Source organism: Pipra filicauda, unplaced genomic scaffold, assembly GCF_003945595.2.
Source record: "Pipra filicauda isolate LSUMZ 115617 unplaced genomic scaffold, ASM394559v2 scaffold291_size933811_pilon, whole genome shotgun sequence".
NCBI lineage: Eukaryota > Metazoa > Chordata > Aves > Passeriformes > Pipridae > Pipra > Pipra filicauda.
In genome coordinates this window covers 170305-186835 of record NW_024104411.1, presented here as the reverse complement: position 1 = coordinate 186835, position 16531 = coordinate 170305, and the positions used below count along the sequence as shown (strand labels likewise).

At 50.7% G+C, this 16531-nt stretch overlaps 1 protein-coding gene across 1 annotated transcript; it reads right to left on the bottom strand.

The window, feature by feature from the left end:
- Nucleotides 1–9520: 9520 nt before the first annotated feature.
- TNFRSF6B (TNF receptor superfamily member 6b) lies at nucleotides 9521–15462 on the bottom strand. Its single transcript, XM_027710627.2, has 4 exons — nucleotides 15337–15462; nucleotides 14413–14791; nucleotides 12117–12311; nucleotides 9521–10324 (listed from the first exon to the last, which is right to left on the bottom strand). The coding sequence occupies exons 1-4, from the start codon at nucleotides 15376–15378 to the stop codon at nucleotides 10050–10052; spliced, it is 891 nt and encodes a 296-aa protein (XP_027566428.2). The 5' UTR covers nucleotides 15379–15462; the 3' UTR covers nucleotides 9521–10049.
- Between the last annotated feature and the right edge of the window lie 1069 nt (nucleotides 15463–16531).

Here is a 16531-nt window from a genome sequence, read left to right as displayed (position 1 = left end):
ATAGTTGCAAACTGGGAAGCAGAATCTTGCTTTTCCTTGCTTAAGTAAGGCTCTTGCAGACCTACTGACCCGGTCAGGTGTCTTGGTGTGCCCTGCGAATGTGGAGGATCCCTTGGAAATCACTCACCCACTGTAGGAAGTGGCACTTTCTCTGGCTGCTGCACGTGATGTAGCGCCGAGATTTTCAAGAGTACAAAAGTTTTGGAGACCCAGTGGCCACTGATCGTCAGGGAAATCTCTCTCACTGGGCTACCTTGGAAAGCCTGGCTGTTTTCCAGGTGACTTTGTGGCCCTGGCTGTTTTGGTTGATAGGGTTGGTACTGACAATTAAGATGTAAAGCGGTAACTAGTGAACAAAAATACCTTGCTGAGAGACAAATTGCTTCAGTCAATTAGCTTGTGTTGTCAATTAGTCTGTGTTGTGGGATACCAGGGGTTTTCCAAGCTTTCCACAGATCTCTTGATCTCCCTATTCCCTGGGAGACCAGGAAGGGAAAAAACAGTTTCTAGACACAGATTGATTTGTTGCTCATATCGTCAGGGGTCTTAAATTAAAACAAATGTTTTGAGCTCAGGATTCCAAGTTCTCAGGCATGGGAGAGCCTTTCTCCCACAGACATGCCTGAGCTGTGGTACGTTTGTATGAACCATATATGGTAGGTATGTGATGGTCATAACAAACCAGGGAGAATTTCTCTGAAACCAGCAGTGAAAAGGTCACTCTAATTCACAGCTTCCAGAGCAGTATCCCAGCAGGTACCAGGTGGGACATTTTTTATATTTTGATCATAACTTTAGTAATTTATCCCGTTTTAGACTTACAGGAGCCACAGAATTTTTTAAAATGCTTAAGTGACACCCCCCCCCAGACCTTAACCAAAGCAAGGACATTTCTGAATAGTTCAAATGAAATCAAGTTTTCAGATTTTTGATACATTTGCATTGGACCTATTTTGCCCGTGCCAGCTCACAGCAACGTGCTTCTCTGAAGAGCTGCTTTGTCTTCCCAAGGTGAAACATCCGCTCAGTAATCCCTGTTATCGTGCTGTACGTGAGATAAAGGTAAGTGTCTAATAAGCTCGGCAGTGATTCCTCTTGCCATATTTGAACATTGGCAGATGGTTACATTTCTCTCACCCATCTGGAATTTCCTACGCAAAGATTTGTGGTCCGGGAGCAGCGGGAGGCAAGAGCTAAAAAAACACTTCTAAGGCTTTTAGAATCCCAGCGAATCTGCGAATCCCAGCGCTGTCTGTGTGCTGGCAATCCCATCTTCGTTTGGAACTCTGAGAAGACCAGAGTAACTGAGTTACAGCATTTTGGCTGGTACAACCTGATCCTGTCCCGTCCTCACACGAGGCAGCAGTGACATGGGGCCTAACATCTGGGGGGTGCTGATGTCAGAGCTTATCCCACTTCCCAGGACATCCTGTCCCACAGAACCAGGGGGAAAATACCAGGACAAGTCAGACACAGCTTCATGTTAAGTCCAACATCCTAGTCCAGGCTCTGGCCAGTAACATCTGGTGAAGGTGAAGCAAACAGGCTGTTTGGGGACTGTGCCCTGGCCATCCTTCCTACTCTGCCGAACTTAAATCAGCCCGTCATAAAGAAGTGGACCTAATATGCAGTGCTGCAGGGTGGCTTTGTTCCTAATTGAGCTATTTTTAGTCTTTTCTTCGTTAAGATCCTAATTCTATTCTGCTGACACATCCAGCACATCCATCGGTTTGTTTAGGGAAGGGATCTGCTGTTACACATACAGATCACAATCTCGAGCGAGTCTCCTCAGCAATGATGTTTTAGCTGAGCATGAGCCTGTGGGTTAGTCATGATTTCCAGAAGTGCTCGTGATTCACTGACTGAGATACCAGTGCACATTTGGAAAATGTAAGGTTGCAGCATTCCTCAGCTAAAAACCTGCATTAAAGTATTCAAAGGACTCTGAATTGATGTAGGCGTTTCACTGTATTTTGGAATAGTATCCTGGGATGTCTCTGCTGGCAAGTGGTATTAATTCAAGGAGAGAACTTCTAGAGAGGTCTGCTAAGGAAGGTAATGAGTGGTACTGTCACTGCTCTTGGCAATTATCCTTTCAAATTAAAAAAATCTGATTAATGTGGATGGTAATTCCTGGCAGCCACAGCCAGCAGTATCAACACGTGGAGGACATGAAACATCAGGGCTCTGCATCCGGCTCTGCTGCTAGTCTTCACCTTTCACCCAGAGCAGCACCACAAGCTGAGTTACCTTCAGCCTTGGGGCTGCCTTCAGCCTTGGGGTTGTTTTCAAACTCTTGAGTATTTGTCTGTAGGTTTCCCAAAAGCAATTCGGACAATCAAGAAAGAGAGTGAACTGACCCCGCCATGCAGATGGTTTCTAGGTCAGGTGCCCTCTCAAAATTCCCTTCTGGTACAGATTTCTATTCAAATGTGTCTGAAATCTCTCTCCAGGGAGATAAGAGGCAATGGGGAGGTGGGAAGAGCCATCGCCCTCTGCTGAGCTCTTATCAGGACCAATGATGTCAGAGAAACTAGAACAGGTGCTTTTTTGCAATGGGATTTTACACCCATTGGAAATCCCATGTAAAACATTCCTGGTGGATAACACAATGATTTTTTTCTGGACTTTGTCGTTTCCTGTAGCATTGCCCTTGGGTTTTGTTCCTTGTGCTTCTGAAATCCCTTAAGAGTTGTTTTTGTGCTCCTCTGGTAAAACCAGCTTTTGTGAAAACTCCTAGGGGCTTTCCATTAGTTTCTTTACATGCACTTTGCCCTTTTTTATTCCCAAACCACCTTCACAAGGCTCTAGTCCCAGCTGTCAGTAGTGTCTGCTCTTGTACAACTTTGTCTGCACAACTTACATCTGATCACAAGCCTTCACTCCTGACAACCATTACCTCAGAAGGGAGTGATGCTTAAAATTCCTGGTAAAGCAACAAGTTGGTACTGAAAAGAATCAGACTTCATGGAAAATGACAGAGATCTGGCACAGAAAACATGGACAGCACAATATGCAGCATTACTAGGGAAAAAATTAGCTAAAGTTTTTCCATAACCTAGGAGCTTGTTAAGTGGAAACAAGGAGAGGAGAAACATTGGTAGTTTACACTGTGCTGGAATTCTGCCTGACATTTGTTTTTAAACATGTACAATCACTTTCTGGAGGCAGGAATCTCCTCATTCCTTGGTTGCACTCTACTTACAGCTGCTGATGGCAAATGAGTTTCAACATTTCCATGTTGTCATTAGTGTCCTCTTGAATACCACATCACTCACATGCTTTTTTGAGGATGTCCTTGCACAGTCTCACCTTTCCCACATGTTACCTGGTGTACTTGCCTTGAGACAAAATCCTTGCTGGACCAGTACTTTACTAACACTACTAACTCATGTGTTCGGACCATCTTGTCTAGGCTGTGCTTTTGCCAAGAAAGTTTGGACCAGATGATCCAGGAGGTGCCTTCCAACCTGGGATTCTGTGATTATATGGTTCTCCATCCTTTGAAGTGTACATCCTTCAGCTGAATGCATTTCATGCTGAACATTTGGAGGAACTAATCCAAGCCTCTGACCCAGTGCAGCCTTAAGCCATTTGTATTCAGTACAGATGGCCTCAGAACTGCTCTGAGGGTAAACTAAATTCAGTGTGAAATTAAGCGTATCTTTAAGTGCTTTCCTGAAACAGAAACCTCTGGAGTTGTTTCTGTTGTGTTCCAGTTCAGGTCACAGCCAGGAACTCCTCTGCCAGTTCTCAGAAGTCAAAGAACCTGATACTGTCTCATTGGAGATTTCCTTCAGAATTTTTTTTTTCTTTTTTGAGTTATGCTCCCACAAAGAGTAAAAGGGTTCCACAAGGCATTCATAAGGAGGAATAAGGAATTTGTTGTTCCCAGAAGCTGGTATATTATGAACAGCACCTCCTGTAACAGTAACAGGCAAAGGAATGCAGGGTCATTTTGTAGAGTCATAAAATATCTTGAGTTGGAAGGAATCCACAAAGATCACCAAGTCCTACTCTATGCTGAGCTTTTGCTGGGTTTTGTGACCAAAGCCCTTCAGATGGGCTCTTCTGCCAGGGGAACAAGAGGACCTGGGGGATATGGAGGGGTGTCCTGCCCTGTTGAAAGATTTTGCTCCTCTGACACAAACAAGGCTTGTTTCTACATGAAATATTTGTGGTTCCATGTCATAACCCCAGTATCAGCCACCACGCTGTGGCAGGGGACCTTTGCCCTGGACAGGACAGCAGTGGGGTGAAGGCAGCTGTGGCTTCCTGGAGAAGGACAACAGCTGAACCAAAACCAACTGATCCCACGCAGCGAGGATTAAGATCTCCCAGGTCTGCACCCACATCCTCAGGGTGGTGGAAATTTTGACAGCTCATCTCCATGCCATGAGAAGAGGCAGGATCATGGGATAGCTCACACCACAGGCTATGAAAGACTAGTAACTGTCTCGTGAGTGCGTCTGGTGTATCAAAGGGGATCTCTGTAAACAAGAGGTGCTGAATCACAGGCAAGGTTGTTCCTCCCTGACGTGAGAGCAAACAACACATGAAACTGAGCAAAAGAAGAACTCAGGGTTGATCTTGTCAGAGCTAATTTGTCCTTTCGGATTCAGAGTCGTGGAATGGGGAATGTACAGTCCTGTTATTACCCCCCGAGTTTCCCAGCTAAAGAATTCTAGTCTTAACTTACAGGAAGAATAAGTCTAATACATCACCTCCCAAGCTCCAGTATCACAGAAGGAAGCAGAGACAGAAATGAAAACCAGCAGTAGGAAATCTGTGTGATCTGACTGAGGTTGAATGGAGCAAGTCCCTGATGCCAGTCTGGACCCTCCAGACCTTTATCTGGTCCTTTATGCTTCCCAGTCAAAAACACCCTGAAGCCCACATGCCTGAGACTCAGCAGCACTGACTACCCAGTGCACATCCTTGCTGAGCTCATGTCTTCACAGCAGTAGCTGGGAAGTCATCATTCCCTGTGTTTCCATAGGAAAATGACCGAGTCTCCTGGCTCCACTCACATGTTACAGCTAAGCCACCACACTGCTGGAGCTCCTCTGTGTTCAGAGCACGTGGAGAGCACAGGATCCTGATGCACTGAGTGCTCAGTGCTCTTCCTGGGTGAGCAATGACAAAAGACACCACGATGGGAACCTCAGTTCTCCCCACATCCTCATGGCACTGTGAGGTCTGGAATCCCCAATACTGTTTAGTCACTTAGATACAGCAGGTTTTCTGTCCTCCCTCCCTAGACGTTGTGTAATTGGAAAAAGCCTTTGTTTTCAAGGGCAAGCAAACAGTTGCTCAGGGAAGTCTCCTCTTGACTCAGACAATAACACAGCAAGGGCTTGTGGTTCTAAGCAGCAAGGGTGTTGTGTACAGATAAGTAGCTGTGGCCATGACTGTGTCACCCAGAAAACTCCTGTAAGTTAAAGGGCATCAGAAGGTTTACTAATATGTTCTGATTTTATTCAAGCTAAGGGCAGACAGTGCCCAGAACCTGAGCATTACAGTCTGAGTACCTTGGGAGCCAGGTCAGGGGAGAAAAAAAGTGTCTGATCTAATAGAATCAGAGAATATCCTGAGTTGGAAGGGACCCACAAGGATCATCAAGTCCAGCTCCTGGACCCGCACAGGACACTCCAACAATCCCAGCATGTGCCTGAGAGCATTGTCCAAATGGCTGTTGAACTCTGGCAGTGAGACCCAGTGGGAGAAGAGCAGCTCCCAACGTCCACATTCTCTGTCCCACAGGTTGGGCTGCCCTGCATGCCTCAGCCATCCCTGCTCCTGCTCTAGGACAGGATCCCTGCACACCTCAGCCATCCCTGCTCCTGCTCTAGGACAGGATCCCTGCACACCTCAGCCATCCCTGCTCCTGCTCTAGGACAGGATCCCTGCACACCTCAGCCATCCCTGCTCCTGCTCTAGGACAGGATGGACTTTCTCAGGATCACCTCTGCTTCTCCAACACAGCTGGCACTGTCCCCCTCCAGGAGTGGCACTGGGGAGTTTGGTCCCATCATTTGGTCACTGCAGAAGCAGCAGTGAGGGACAAGTCTCAGCAGGGACAGTTTGGACACACAACACAGGGTATTACAGCCGGAAGGGAAAATGCTACAGTCAGAAGGTTAGAAGTGTGCTTCAAAACAAGATAAAATTAGCGCCTCTGGAATAGTGATGGGAGAATTTAAACAAGTTTGGTGTGTACCAGCACTCCCTGAGTCCTCTCCCACAGTGTTGGGAGGGCTCAGCCCACTGACACCGCTGAGTGACACAGGAGGGTGGGGACAAGGGGAAATCTGCAGGCAGGAGAGTGAATTTACTCACCTTGTGAAAAGGTGGCAACCCCGGGGCCGAGAGGGCTGCAGCCTGCATTGACAAGCTGGATTATGTGCTTGCATTGGTTCCATCCCCTCTGCATCCCTCTGCACACCTGAGAAAATCCCCACCCTTGTTTTCCTCCAGCAATCCTGGCTCTACCTGCTTGTGAGGTCAAGGCGTGACCTCACCAAAGAAACTCCCACTGACTCCTTCCACTCACGTTAATCATTCACCTAAACCCGTTCCAAGCCCTTGGAGCTGGACCAGCACTCGGGGCGCTCTCCTCTCACAAAAGAGGAACGTGTCCCGGCGGCTCCTGCGACGAGCAGGCCGGGAGCACGTCAGCTCCTGCTGCTGGTGCTCTGGGCTTTGAGGCATCACTGCCAACCTGAGTCACTGCCACACCTGGCTGTGGTGAGAGGTGGCCGAGGAGCCCACGGCACCGACCTAACCCACCTCAGCACTTTAAACCAACTAAATCATTTTGTGGGAGTTTATCCCGTTTTAAGCATTTAACAGCCTGACGTGGAGAGCAGCATGGGCTTGGGCTTTCTATATAGTGCTTGTAAGCATCTGGAAAATTATCTTCTGTGTACTGAATATCTGAGTCATCCCGGGAGAGCGCTGCATCCACTTTTAGATGTTACCATGTGCTGTCCTCAGCCACAGCTTATGAGTAAAGAGTCACTTAAACCATCAGGGAAACAGCTCACGATGCTGACTCTTCCTCTTCTCTCTCCGGGCTTTGGAAACTTCAGTGGAAACCAAAAGGGGTTTTCATCCTCTTAACTTCAATTAGCTGAAAAGGTGAAATATCTCATGATCAGCTCGAGGGTGGTTTGGGATTGCTTGCCTTGGTCCGGGTGTTGGGTGGTGGGAGCAGATGTGGGAGGAGCTGGGACTGGCACCATGCAGTGCTCATCCTGGCTTTTCCAGCAAAGCCTGTTTCCTGGAGGCTGAGCAGAACTCACGTGCCGGGGTGTTTGGCCACTGTTATAATGGTCAGTATTTACCAGAACCTTCCCAGTCATCCTGTCTGTGAGAAAACTTCCTGGCGCAGAAATTCCAGCTAACTCAGCAATGAGGGGACTTAGGTCAGGGAGAGACCTGGGGAGAGGCTCCAAACCACCTCAGCATCAGGAGACACCTTGGCAGAGCAAGTCACACTGGTGGTACCAAGCCAGGGAGCTGCTGCTGGCCCAGGGCATCACCCCCTCCCCAGCCCCTCAGTGCTGCGTTTGCTGGGGGCAGCAGGGGCAACCTGGGAGTGCAGAGCTCTTTGACACAATCTGGGCCATCCCCAGTTAATTAATCACCCTCTCCTGCCCTGGCAAGCTGAGGTCTGTGGTTCCCACTGCAACCTGGCACAGCACATGGGTGCCAGACATTCATCATCCCCCTCCAAGGAGGGGTCAGACATGGTGGGCCCACACTTCGTGCTGGGAGGGCCACGAGGCTCAGCAAGGCATCACTTCTCAGGAAGATGGGGAGTAGCTGAGGCTCTCCTCTCCCTTCCACACCTACATGGGGTGTTTAACCCCTTGGAGTCACAGCTGTGGGCCACGAACTTTGGCAAACCTCTGGGTGAGAGCAAGCCTGTCAAAGCATCTGCTGCATCTGCTCTATCTGAAGGGACAAAGGGTCTGTGCAGACTGGTGTCCAGGTGGGACAGAGCACTCACGATGGTTGGTAAAACCCCCAAAATAATAAAAAAGACCCAAAACTTCCCTCCTCTGCACCAGCATTCAGCAGAAATAAAACATTTCCTGGGCTCTTCTCCATGGCCGCTCTGCTTCCACCTCTGCCAGTGCCTGATCAGATCCAGAGCCCTCAGCCATGAGGCATTGCCAGAACAAACACAGCTCATCCAGGAGTTCAGGGACCAGAGCTGGCTCCCTGTGTAGCTGCTGGAAGCCTTCAGCCCACACCCCAGGTTTTGCCTTGCTGGTGAGAAGGGCAGCAAGCTCCAAGGACCACACAAAGTGTCCCAGGACCCTGAGCTCAGCCACCAGGCCCCATAGGGACTTCCACCTCAGCACTGAGGTCTTCTATCACAAAAAAATACACAGAGAAGGCACCTCTTTCTCTTTAAAAGTCACCCAACTAAACCAGGATCTAAGATAATGATTATCAGCTTCTTGCCAATAATATTCCCATTTTCTCTCCTCCTCAACTTCCACATATTTGAAGAAGCCACGGTGGTGTGGATGAAGAACAGGAGGTGGTTTCTGCACTTAACAACCCTCCATTCTTGTTCCATTTCAGACTAAGGACACAGAATCCTTTGTGCTGAGTCGGGACTAACTGCAATGCAGCAGGATGGGAATCCTTCAAGGAGCTGCAGCCAATGCTGGAGGCTCCGGCTGCTCCTGCCTTCAATCCATCAGCTCTGGGTGTCCTGCCTTGCACTCTGCCTCAGAGAAAACCGAGTGTGGGGGCACTTCCACATAGCACATGCTTCAGAGAGCTTTAAATAGCTCCAAGTTGGGGGAAAATATTCCTCTTTTGAACCACAAACTATTCCTGGCAACTGCTTAGTTAAAAAAGAGCTATAAAAAGTCCAACTCATTCAAGGCAAACGTAGCTCTGCCGTCATCATTGTTACAGGCTGGAAAATGCCTGAGGGGGTCACTCTTGTTGACTTTCCTAAGCAACATCTGCTTAAAAAACCCTTCTGCAGTCAGCACAAGTGCCCCAAGCCTGGTCTTTGGCTGACTGAGCAACTCTTTGCTTGCTGCAGTATCTGGTTGGGTCTGGGAACAAACCTGGGGCTCAGATGGGACATGGTTAGGTTGAGCCAAGAGACCTGAGCTTCACCCTGGCCACAAATCCAAGCGCAGACAGACTGCATCCCACTGGCACGTGGCCTTACCATGGCTCACAGGGGCTGGAGCTGGTGGGCTGCGGGGTGGCTGGTATTGTGTGATCACCAAATCACAGAATGGTTTGGGCTGGAAGGGACCTTAAAGTTCATCTTGTTCCAACCCCATGCCATGAGCAGGGATGCCAGCATGGTGAGAAGTATGTGCAAAAAGCAGGCAAGGGTAAGCAGGGTCAGATATGACAGTCTGGGACTCCCAACATCACCTCCAAATGAGACTAGGAAAGGACTCTGGTGACAGAGAATTGTATAATAAAATAACTTCTTTAGAAAACAACTTTCACATAAGGTATAAAAATAGGTAGTTAAGAAATACATTTCAAGCTGGGTGTACCAGTGACTTTCCGCCACCCTGTGCCTCAGCAGCAACTGCCTTCTCAAACTAAAGTGTGACAAACAAATGCAAGTGAATCCTCAGTGGGAAATACCATTACATAATTAAACCCTCCAACGAAACCAAACTTACACAGTTTAAAACAAAGCCAGACAGTTTTCTCCAAGGAGGACTGGGTTCTTCACGGAAATAATGACCCTGGGTGCAGGTTTCTCTTCTGATAAAATATTGACCCTTGTCAAGGGCTGGAAAATCAGTGGCCAACACCTGAAGAGCTCCCAGAGCTGTGCCATTGTAGGGACACTGCTGTTCACACATCCCATCCCATCCCTCCCATCCCATCCATCCCATCCCACCGATGCCACAGCACAGTGTCGCTCCAACCCATCACTCATCTCTCATGCTGCTTTTCAAGTTATGCTTGGAAAGATGAATAAATTAATGAAGGCACAGAAGGAAAAAACCAAACCAAAAAGCACCCAAAAAGTCCAGCTCGTGCTCTCAGAGCAGCAGGAAGCGCTTGCGAACCTCCTCCTCGATGGAGTGGAGCTTGACAAGGCGCAGCGCGTCCAGCAGCTTCTTGATGACCTCGTAGTGCTCCTCTTTCTTGTGAGTGAGGAAAGTCCGGAATTTCTCCTGGATGGCTGCCCTGGTCCATGGTTGCTGCTTCCTTGGTGAGCGCTCCAGGATCTGCTGGAGACGCTTCAGCTTCTTGACGGGGATGTTCTGATACACCACAAAGTCTATCATGGCTTGTTCACAGTCGTCCTCTACAGCTGGTGGGGGGAAATAGCTGGAGGTTAGAGGGAAGTGAGCCTGGGACACTGGAGAGCAGGACACAGCCCTGCCAAGCCTCTCCGTGGGACATCTGCCCCGGGAGGTGGTGGATGCCCCATCCCTGGAAGTGTTCAAGGCCAGCTTGGACGGGGCTTGTAGCAACCTGTTCTAGTGGAGGGCTGAACTTCCCATCAGTGACCCATGCTACACGTGGCAGTTGGAAAACAATGTGTAAAAGTTTCTGTAATTCTGAAAAAAAGTAACTATACCTGTTCCAGGCTCCTCCCCGTTGGGGAGTAGAGGAAGAGGAAAAGTTCAGAAAAATCTGGATTAATTGCAATAAGTGTTTACACATTATTTTTCCTGCAAGTTTCTGTTCTCCTATGCAGATTTGTACATCTTGTGACAGGACAAGCCCCAAGCACAGCCCCAATCAGGGCACTGGGACAGATCCTGCCCCAGCTTGTGGAAGTTGCTGGAGGGCATCCAGCAAAAAGGAATGAAAACAAAGAATTTTCAAGAGACCAAGGCCAAAGGATTACTCAGTCAAGGAGAGAGAGATAACTCAGTTTCGTGCTGTTGCAAACTGGGAACGGTTTCACTGGTTACAGTGGGGTGGGTTGGGCTCCACTGCTCAGGCTGATGATGAGCAGGTCCCAGTGTGCCTCCTGAGCAGAATCATGACAAAACAGAGTTAAAAATACCCTTCAACTCCCATTGCTGGGGCCTCCTCTCCTCTATAAATAGCTGCAAGGGGCCGGTCTGGCTGCAGGGCCGTTTCCTGATGCACGTGCTGCTGATGCTGCCCCCACCTGACCACCCCCCTACTCCCAGGACCGTGTCCTGCTGACGACAGAGCTTTCCATCTCTCTGCAGAGAGATCATGCTCCTGGCAGGGAACTCACAGTGTGAGTCAGGATTGGTAAGGAGAAATGCCTGGGTTGGTGGTGCCAGGAGAGGATGGAAAGGCGAGAGCAGCTGGGGAAAACAGCCTCCTCGCTGTCATAGATCACCCCTGAGCCAGCCCTCTGCTCTGCCCTGCACCTGTTCTTTTGCCAAGAAAGGTTGGACCACATGGTCCTTGAGGTCTCCTCCAGCCCAGGGTTCTGGGATTCTCTGATCTGTGCCCACTGGCTGCTCCTGCCTGACCTTCCACCTCCACTGAGGCTCATCTGTACCATTGCAGTGACACAGTTGACACCACATCTCTACTTTTTCAGCTGACAAGTCAAAATCCACCCTATGCTCAGCTCTGACTAACCTTGGACTCTGCTATGTTCAACCTGCACGAGACCAGGCCATGCTGCAATAAAAGCTTCCAGAAAACAGGCTGAAGTCCGGGAAAAGGGAGCACAGGATCCATGCCAGGAGCCAAGCTGGATCCCTCAGCCCTTCTCACCTTGGCTGTTTGCATGACCATCAGACATCAGTTATCAGCTACAGTCAAAAGGCTGCCAAAACTGTCCTCCTGTCCCAGCATTCCCAGTTGTTCCTGGTAAGATCCAGCAGGATTTTACTGCCAGCTCTTTGTTCTGAGTGGTGGCCATTGCTTAAGCCCAGCAACCTGTCTTTGCACTATGGGACTGACACTGGAGGGAGAGGAAGGCAGGCAGGCAGACAGACAGACTGTATTCTACCCATAATTATTATTAATTGTGGATCACTCCATACTTTTACAAACCATTTCACTTCATTTTGCATCTAAGTAGGAGAAAGTCACCAGAATGTTTGCTCTTGCCCCGGCAGCATCGTGGTCCTGGCACCCCCTGTGCCCACAGAGCCGCATCTCACCTGGTCCCTGCGTGGTGTTGCCTTTCCCCAGTCTGCAGGAGGTGCAGAGGGTGTCGTGGAACTGGTTGCCCTGAACGTTGGTCACCTTCCCCTGCTGCTCACAGTCCTGGTGTGGCTGGCACGGATCAGTGCTGGAGTTGGAGGAGAAGAAGCCGGGGGGGCACTCGTGGCACTTGGTGTCCTCAAAGGGGGTACCTGTGCACAGAAGGACAAGGGGACTGTCAGGTGACGAGCCGGGAACAGAGGTAGGAGCCGATGCCAGACACCACTGGAGCGTGAGGGTGATGTTTTGGAAATGATCACTGCCTGTAACTCCCCTGGGCACTGCATGTTCTTGTGTGGGGCAAACAGCAACACTTTCCCCAGCCTTCACCCAGCCCGTGCTGGTAAATTGTCACCAGCCCGCTGACACAAGAGGACACCTCATCTGCTATGAAAAGGGCCACCTCCCAGGTAGGAGCTGCAGCTGGGCCAGTGGGTGAGCTGCCAAACCAGCCCTTTGTTCCCAGTGGAGCCAGAGGCTCCCAGCCAAGTGAAAGTAAAAGTCACTGAGGAGATGAAAGCACTTCGTCACTTCCCACCCCGGCTCCGGGCCAGCCCTGCCCGTGGTGTCACAGGAACAGTGCCACGCAGCCAGGATTGCACCAGGCATCCTGCACGTTCCCTAGGAGCCCTGACACAGCAGATTTCACACCCCTTTCACCTTCTTTTCACAGATCTAATTGCAAACACAATTTCTACCTTGTCGCACCCCACTTTAGTCTGTTGCTTTGGCTTTCCCAAGAGAAGTCTGATCTTTCAGGTCCCTCCCAACCCAAACCATTCTATTCTAAGTCCCAGCCAGCCCAGCTATAACCCCAACACCAGAGCCACTCCTTGTAAATAGGAAATCCCAAAGAAGCTGATGTCCCCCAGAGGAATCAAAGCCCCCAGTGCACATCATCCCCATCAACACCATCACTGACAGCCCTGAGGTCCTTGCTGTGGGGTTCAGGTGGCTGGGCTGGGGTGCAGTCCTTCCCACACAAGAAGACATTTGTAAAAAATAAATTATAATAACAACAAAAAAAATGGCTTCTCCTCAAATCCTCAGCTTGCTCACATGGCTCCTCAGTCCTACAGCCAACCCTCTGGACAAATGTCATGTTTAATTTCAAAGAGCTTCCCTGTATTGCTTGGAGACCTACTTCCCCTTTCACTGTATTATTGCATTTTGTCATGTCCTACAGAAAATTAAACCCCAAACCTCAGCCTTCAGTATCAGCTGAAGACAACAGGTATTTCTCCTCTGACAGGTGAGCCTGGAGCTCTTCAATGCTGTGGATGGAAGGACTTCAAAAGCCTCTGCACTTCAAAAGCCTCCCCACTTCAAAGCATTAAGCAAAATACTGCTGGATTTGCTGGTGCTGCCCACGCTGGTTGGTTTGTACCCAGCTGTGGTTGCCAGGCAGACCCTGGTCCTTGGTGTTTCAGGGGGGAGCAAGAAAAAGGAGAAAGAGTAAAAGCCACTTCTAGGCAACTTATATTTTCAGAAAGTTTGCACACATACACATAGAGCAACTAAGGGACCAGAGAAATCTGTACTGGGGAAACAATGGGAAAATAAACCCCTTAAAATCTCTTGGGAGTTATATAACACAAGGAGATGGAGTGTCAGACTCATGAATTGAAACAAGGCTGATTTTATGGGTTTGGAACCTGGCCATGTATCCACTGCATATTTTCAACACAAATTGTTCTCCTAATTGCTCAGTAAAAACCCACAAAACCCAGCCCCAGGGCTACACACATCCACCAGCCCTGCCCTTGCATCACCAGCCACCTTTTTCAGTCCAGACAATCAGCCTTCTCAGCTCCTGGGCTACCTGATGCAGAAAGAAAGGAATTCTTGGAGGAGCAGGAGCAACTTGGACCTTCTCACCTGTCCAGAGCCACACAGAGCCAGCAGCTGCTCCGGGGATGGGCAAGTCACAGCCTGGCTCTGCCTGTTGCAGCAGGTGAGGGAGGTAACTGGGATTGCCATGTCCCACCTAAGTGTGGTGCTGGGGATTTCACAGGCTTTCGAAGTGAAAGCTGAGGGAAAACCCAACCACATTCCTCCTTGGAAAAAAAAATTAGGAGCAGTTTCACATGCCAGCGAGGATGGCAGTGTGACAGTGAGCTAAAAGGGAGTAGGTCAGGCTATGAGCAAGCATTGGCTGCTGTATTTTTCCTTGATTTTTTAGCTCCAGCGGGGATTTTGGGATGTGACAAGAGCCTTGTGAGCACGCACAGCGCTGCTTGTCTGGGTATTTACCTGGTTTCTCCACGCCGGAGCCCGGCGGGCACTCGGAGTGCCTGATGCAGAGCTCCATGTCCGAGTAGTATCCCTCCTGGCACTGACAGACGCGGTTGTGCGTGGCATCGCACTGCTGCACCTCCACCTGCTTCTCGCCGCAGATCACGTTGCAGTACCGGCACTTCTCCAGGTAGTTCCAGTACTGCGTGTAGTGCAGCTCCGGGCAGGGCTCGCACACGGTCTGGCTGTCCCTGCTGCAGTGCCGAAACACGAAGGTCCCCGGCGGGCACTGATGGCACGTGAGCCTCTCGCTCGTCACGGGGTCCTTCCATGGGTACGTGGGTTGGGCTTTGCAGCCGAGCTCAGCCAGGAATAGGAGGAGAGGGGGAAACATCCACTGCAGCAAAGACAGCGCAAAGAGCCCTGAGCTCGTCCTCTGGCAGAGGCGGGAGCAGCAAACGCGGCTGCTGCTGTTACAGAACTTGTTATTGTTGTAGGTACAAGAAATCATCCTCCCTCCCTATGCTGTCCCCAGCCCCAGGGGTAAAGCATCGGTGCTACCGGGGAGGAGCTGCTGCCCCCTGTGCCTCCCCAGTGCCTTCCCTTACCATCCCAGGTGACAGAGCATCCTTCCCAAATCCATTTGTGATACCTTCATAACCCCATTTCCCTCTTTCAGAACTCAAAGCAGGTCCAGTACATTCCCCTCTATCATCCCAGTCAGTTCCCCCTGTCTGGGATAAGAGAGACCTTGGCAGATCAAGAAGCAGAAGGGAAGTTTTCCAAACCAGCAAATACGTAGCATGCTCCATAGGAACTCAAAGACTTTTTTTGGAAACCCAGTTGCTCGGGATAGTACTGGAGAATCCCAGAGCTTGTTTATCCCCCACTTTCCTTTTTCAAAGCACATGTGCCCAACCTGACGAGCAGACAGCACTTTACCTTGGATGGATGCCTCAAACTCGGCATGTGGCAGGATGGCATCACAGCATGGGGCTTCTGAGCGCCGGGATCAGAAACCTGAGGAGACAGAGAAGGTTTCTCAGGGGCTGATGCTGGCTGGGCTGGAGCTCCTCTCGGCCGCAGTGGGGCCAGCCGGCCAGCAATAAAGTGGAAAGAAGGAGAATGGGAAGGGCAGATAGTAAAGGGTTGTTGGGAAGAGCTTATATAGGGAAGGGCTGTTGGGAAGGACTGAGTTTCCTCGCCTGCTTTGCTCCGAGTCAGCCCTTCCTCCGAGGGAGATGCCGGCTCTTCCCAGCCCAGGGACGGAGCAGAGCCTTATAGCGGCTGCGGGCGGGAGGTTCTGACCGCACTCCCACGCAGCGCCCGACACGCGCAATCGCCTGGGGTGGGGGAAAGTCACCCCCAGCCCACCTCAGCCGAGGGGGAGCAGAAGCGGGTGAAGTGGCGGGGCAGCAGCCAGGGTCTCCCTTTCCTCCCCTTCCCTCCCTCGTGTTGAGAGACCCCTCTTGCGCAAGCGACTGCTCCATCCCGCCCCCCCCACCTCTCCTGCCCCCTGTGACTCCTCGCCGGCTCCCGAAGCCTTCCCGGACCCCCGTTGCGGCGGCACCGGCTCCGCTTTCCCGTCCCGGCGCTCCCCCTCTTCCTGAGCGCCGCTTTCGCTCTCGTTTCTGCGTTTGCCTCTGAAAGTGAAGCTTTCGGGGCGATAAAGTGCGTTTGCCTGTGCGGAGGAAGGAGGAAGGTGGGATTCGCACAGTTTTTCAGAGCTCTGTAGGTTTTACAGGGGGTCGGTGTGGAATTGTTTTCTGGCAGGGGAAAGGCAGGGAGATTCCCCCGCGAGCGCGCCCCGTTCCCCGGCTGTAAATGCCAAATAACTTCCCAGTAACAGCAGTTGCCTCTCGCTGTCAGGGCACAGTTTGCCCCCCCAAAGGCAGCCCAGAGGGGCCGATTCTGGCCCTGGCTGGAGGCAGTGGAACCGGCGCTGTGGGGATCATCCCCCCGGCTCTGCCAGGGGCTCTGGAGCAAGACCCCATCCCAGTCCCTCACCCTCCGAGGTCACCGAGCCTGCCAAAACAGCCCCCATCTGAGCGCTTAGGCACTGCATTCCTAAAGCCGGCTCAGAGCTTCAACTCTGTCCTTCCGGGAGCACCGAGGATGACGCTGTGTCCAGCTGTAA

What these genes read in the sequence shown, in the direction of transcription:
- TNFRSF6B (XM_027710627.2), bottom strand. Translation starts at nt 15,378, where the DNA reads ATGCCATCCTGCCACATGCCGAGTTTGAGGCATCCATCCAAG. An exon ending in CTCCGGCGTGGAGAAACCAG is followed by an intron (nt 12,312 to 14,412) that starts GTAAATACCCAG and finishes TTCTGTGCACAG; the next exon opens with GTACCCCCTTTGAGGACACC. An exon ending in CAACACCACGCAGGGACCAG is followed by an intron (nt 10,325 to 12,116) that starts GTGAGATGCGGC and finishes TCCCCCCACCAG; the next exon opens with CTGTAGAGGACGACTGTGAA.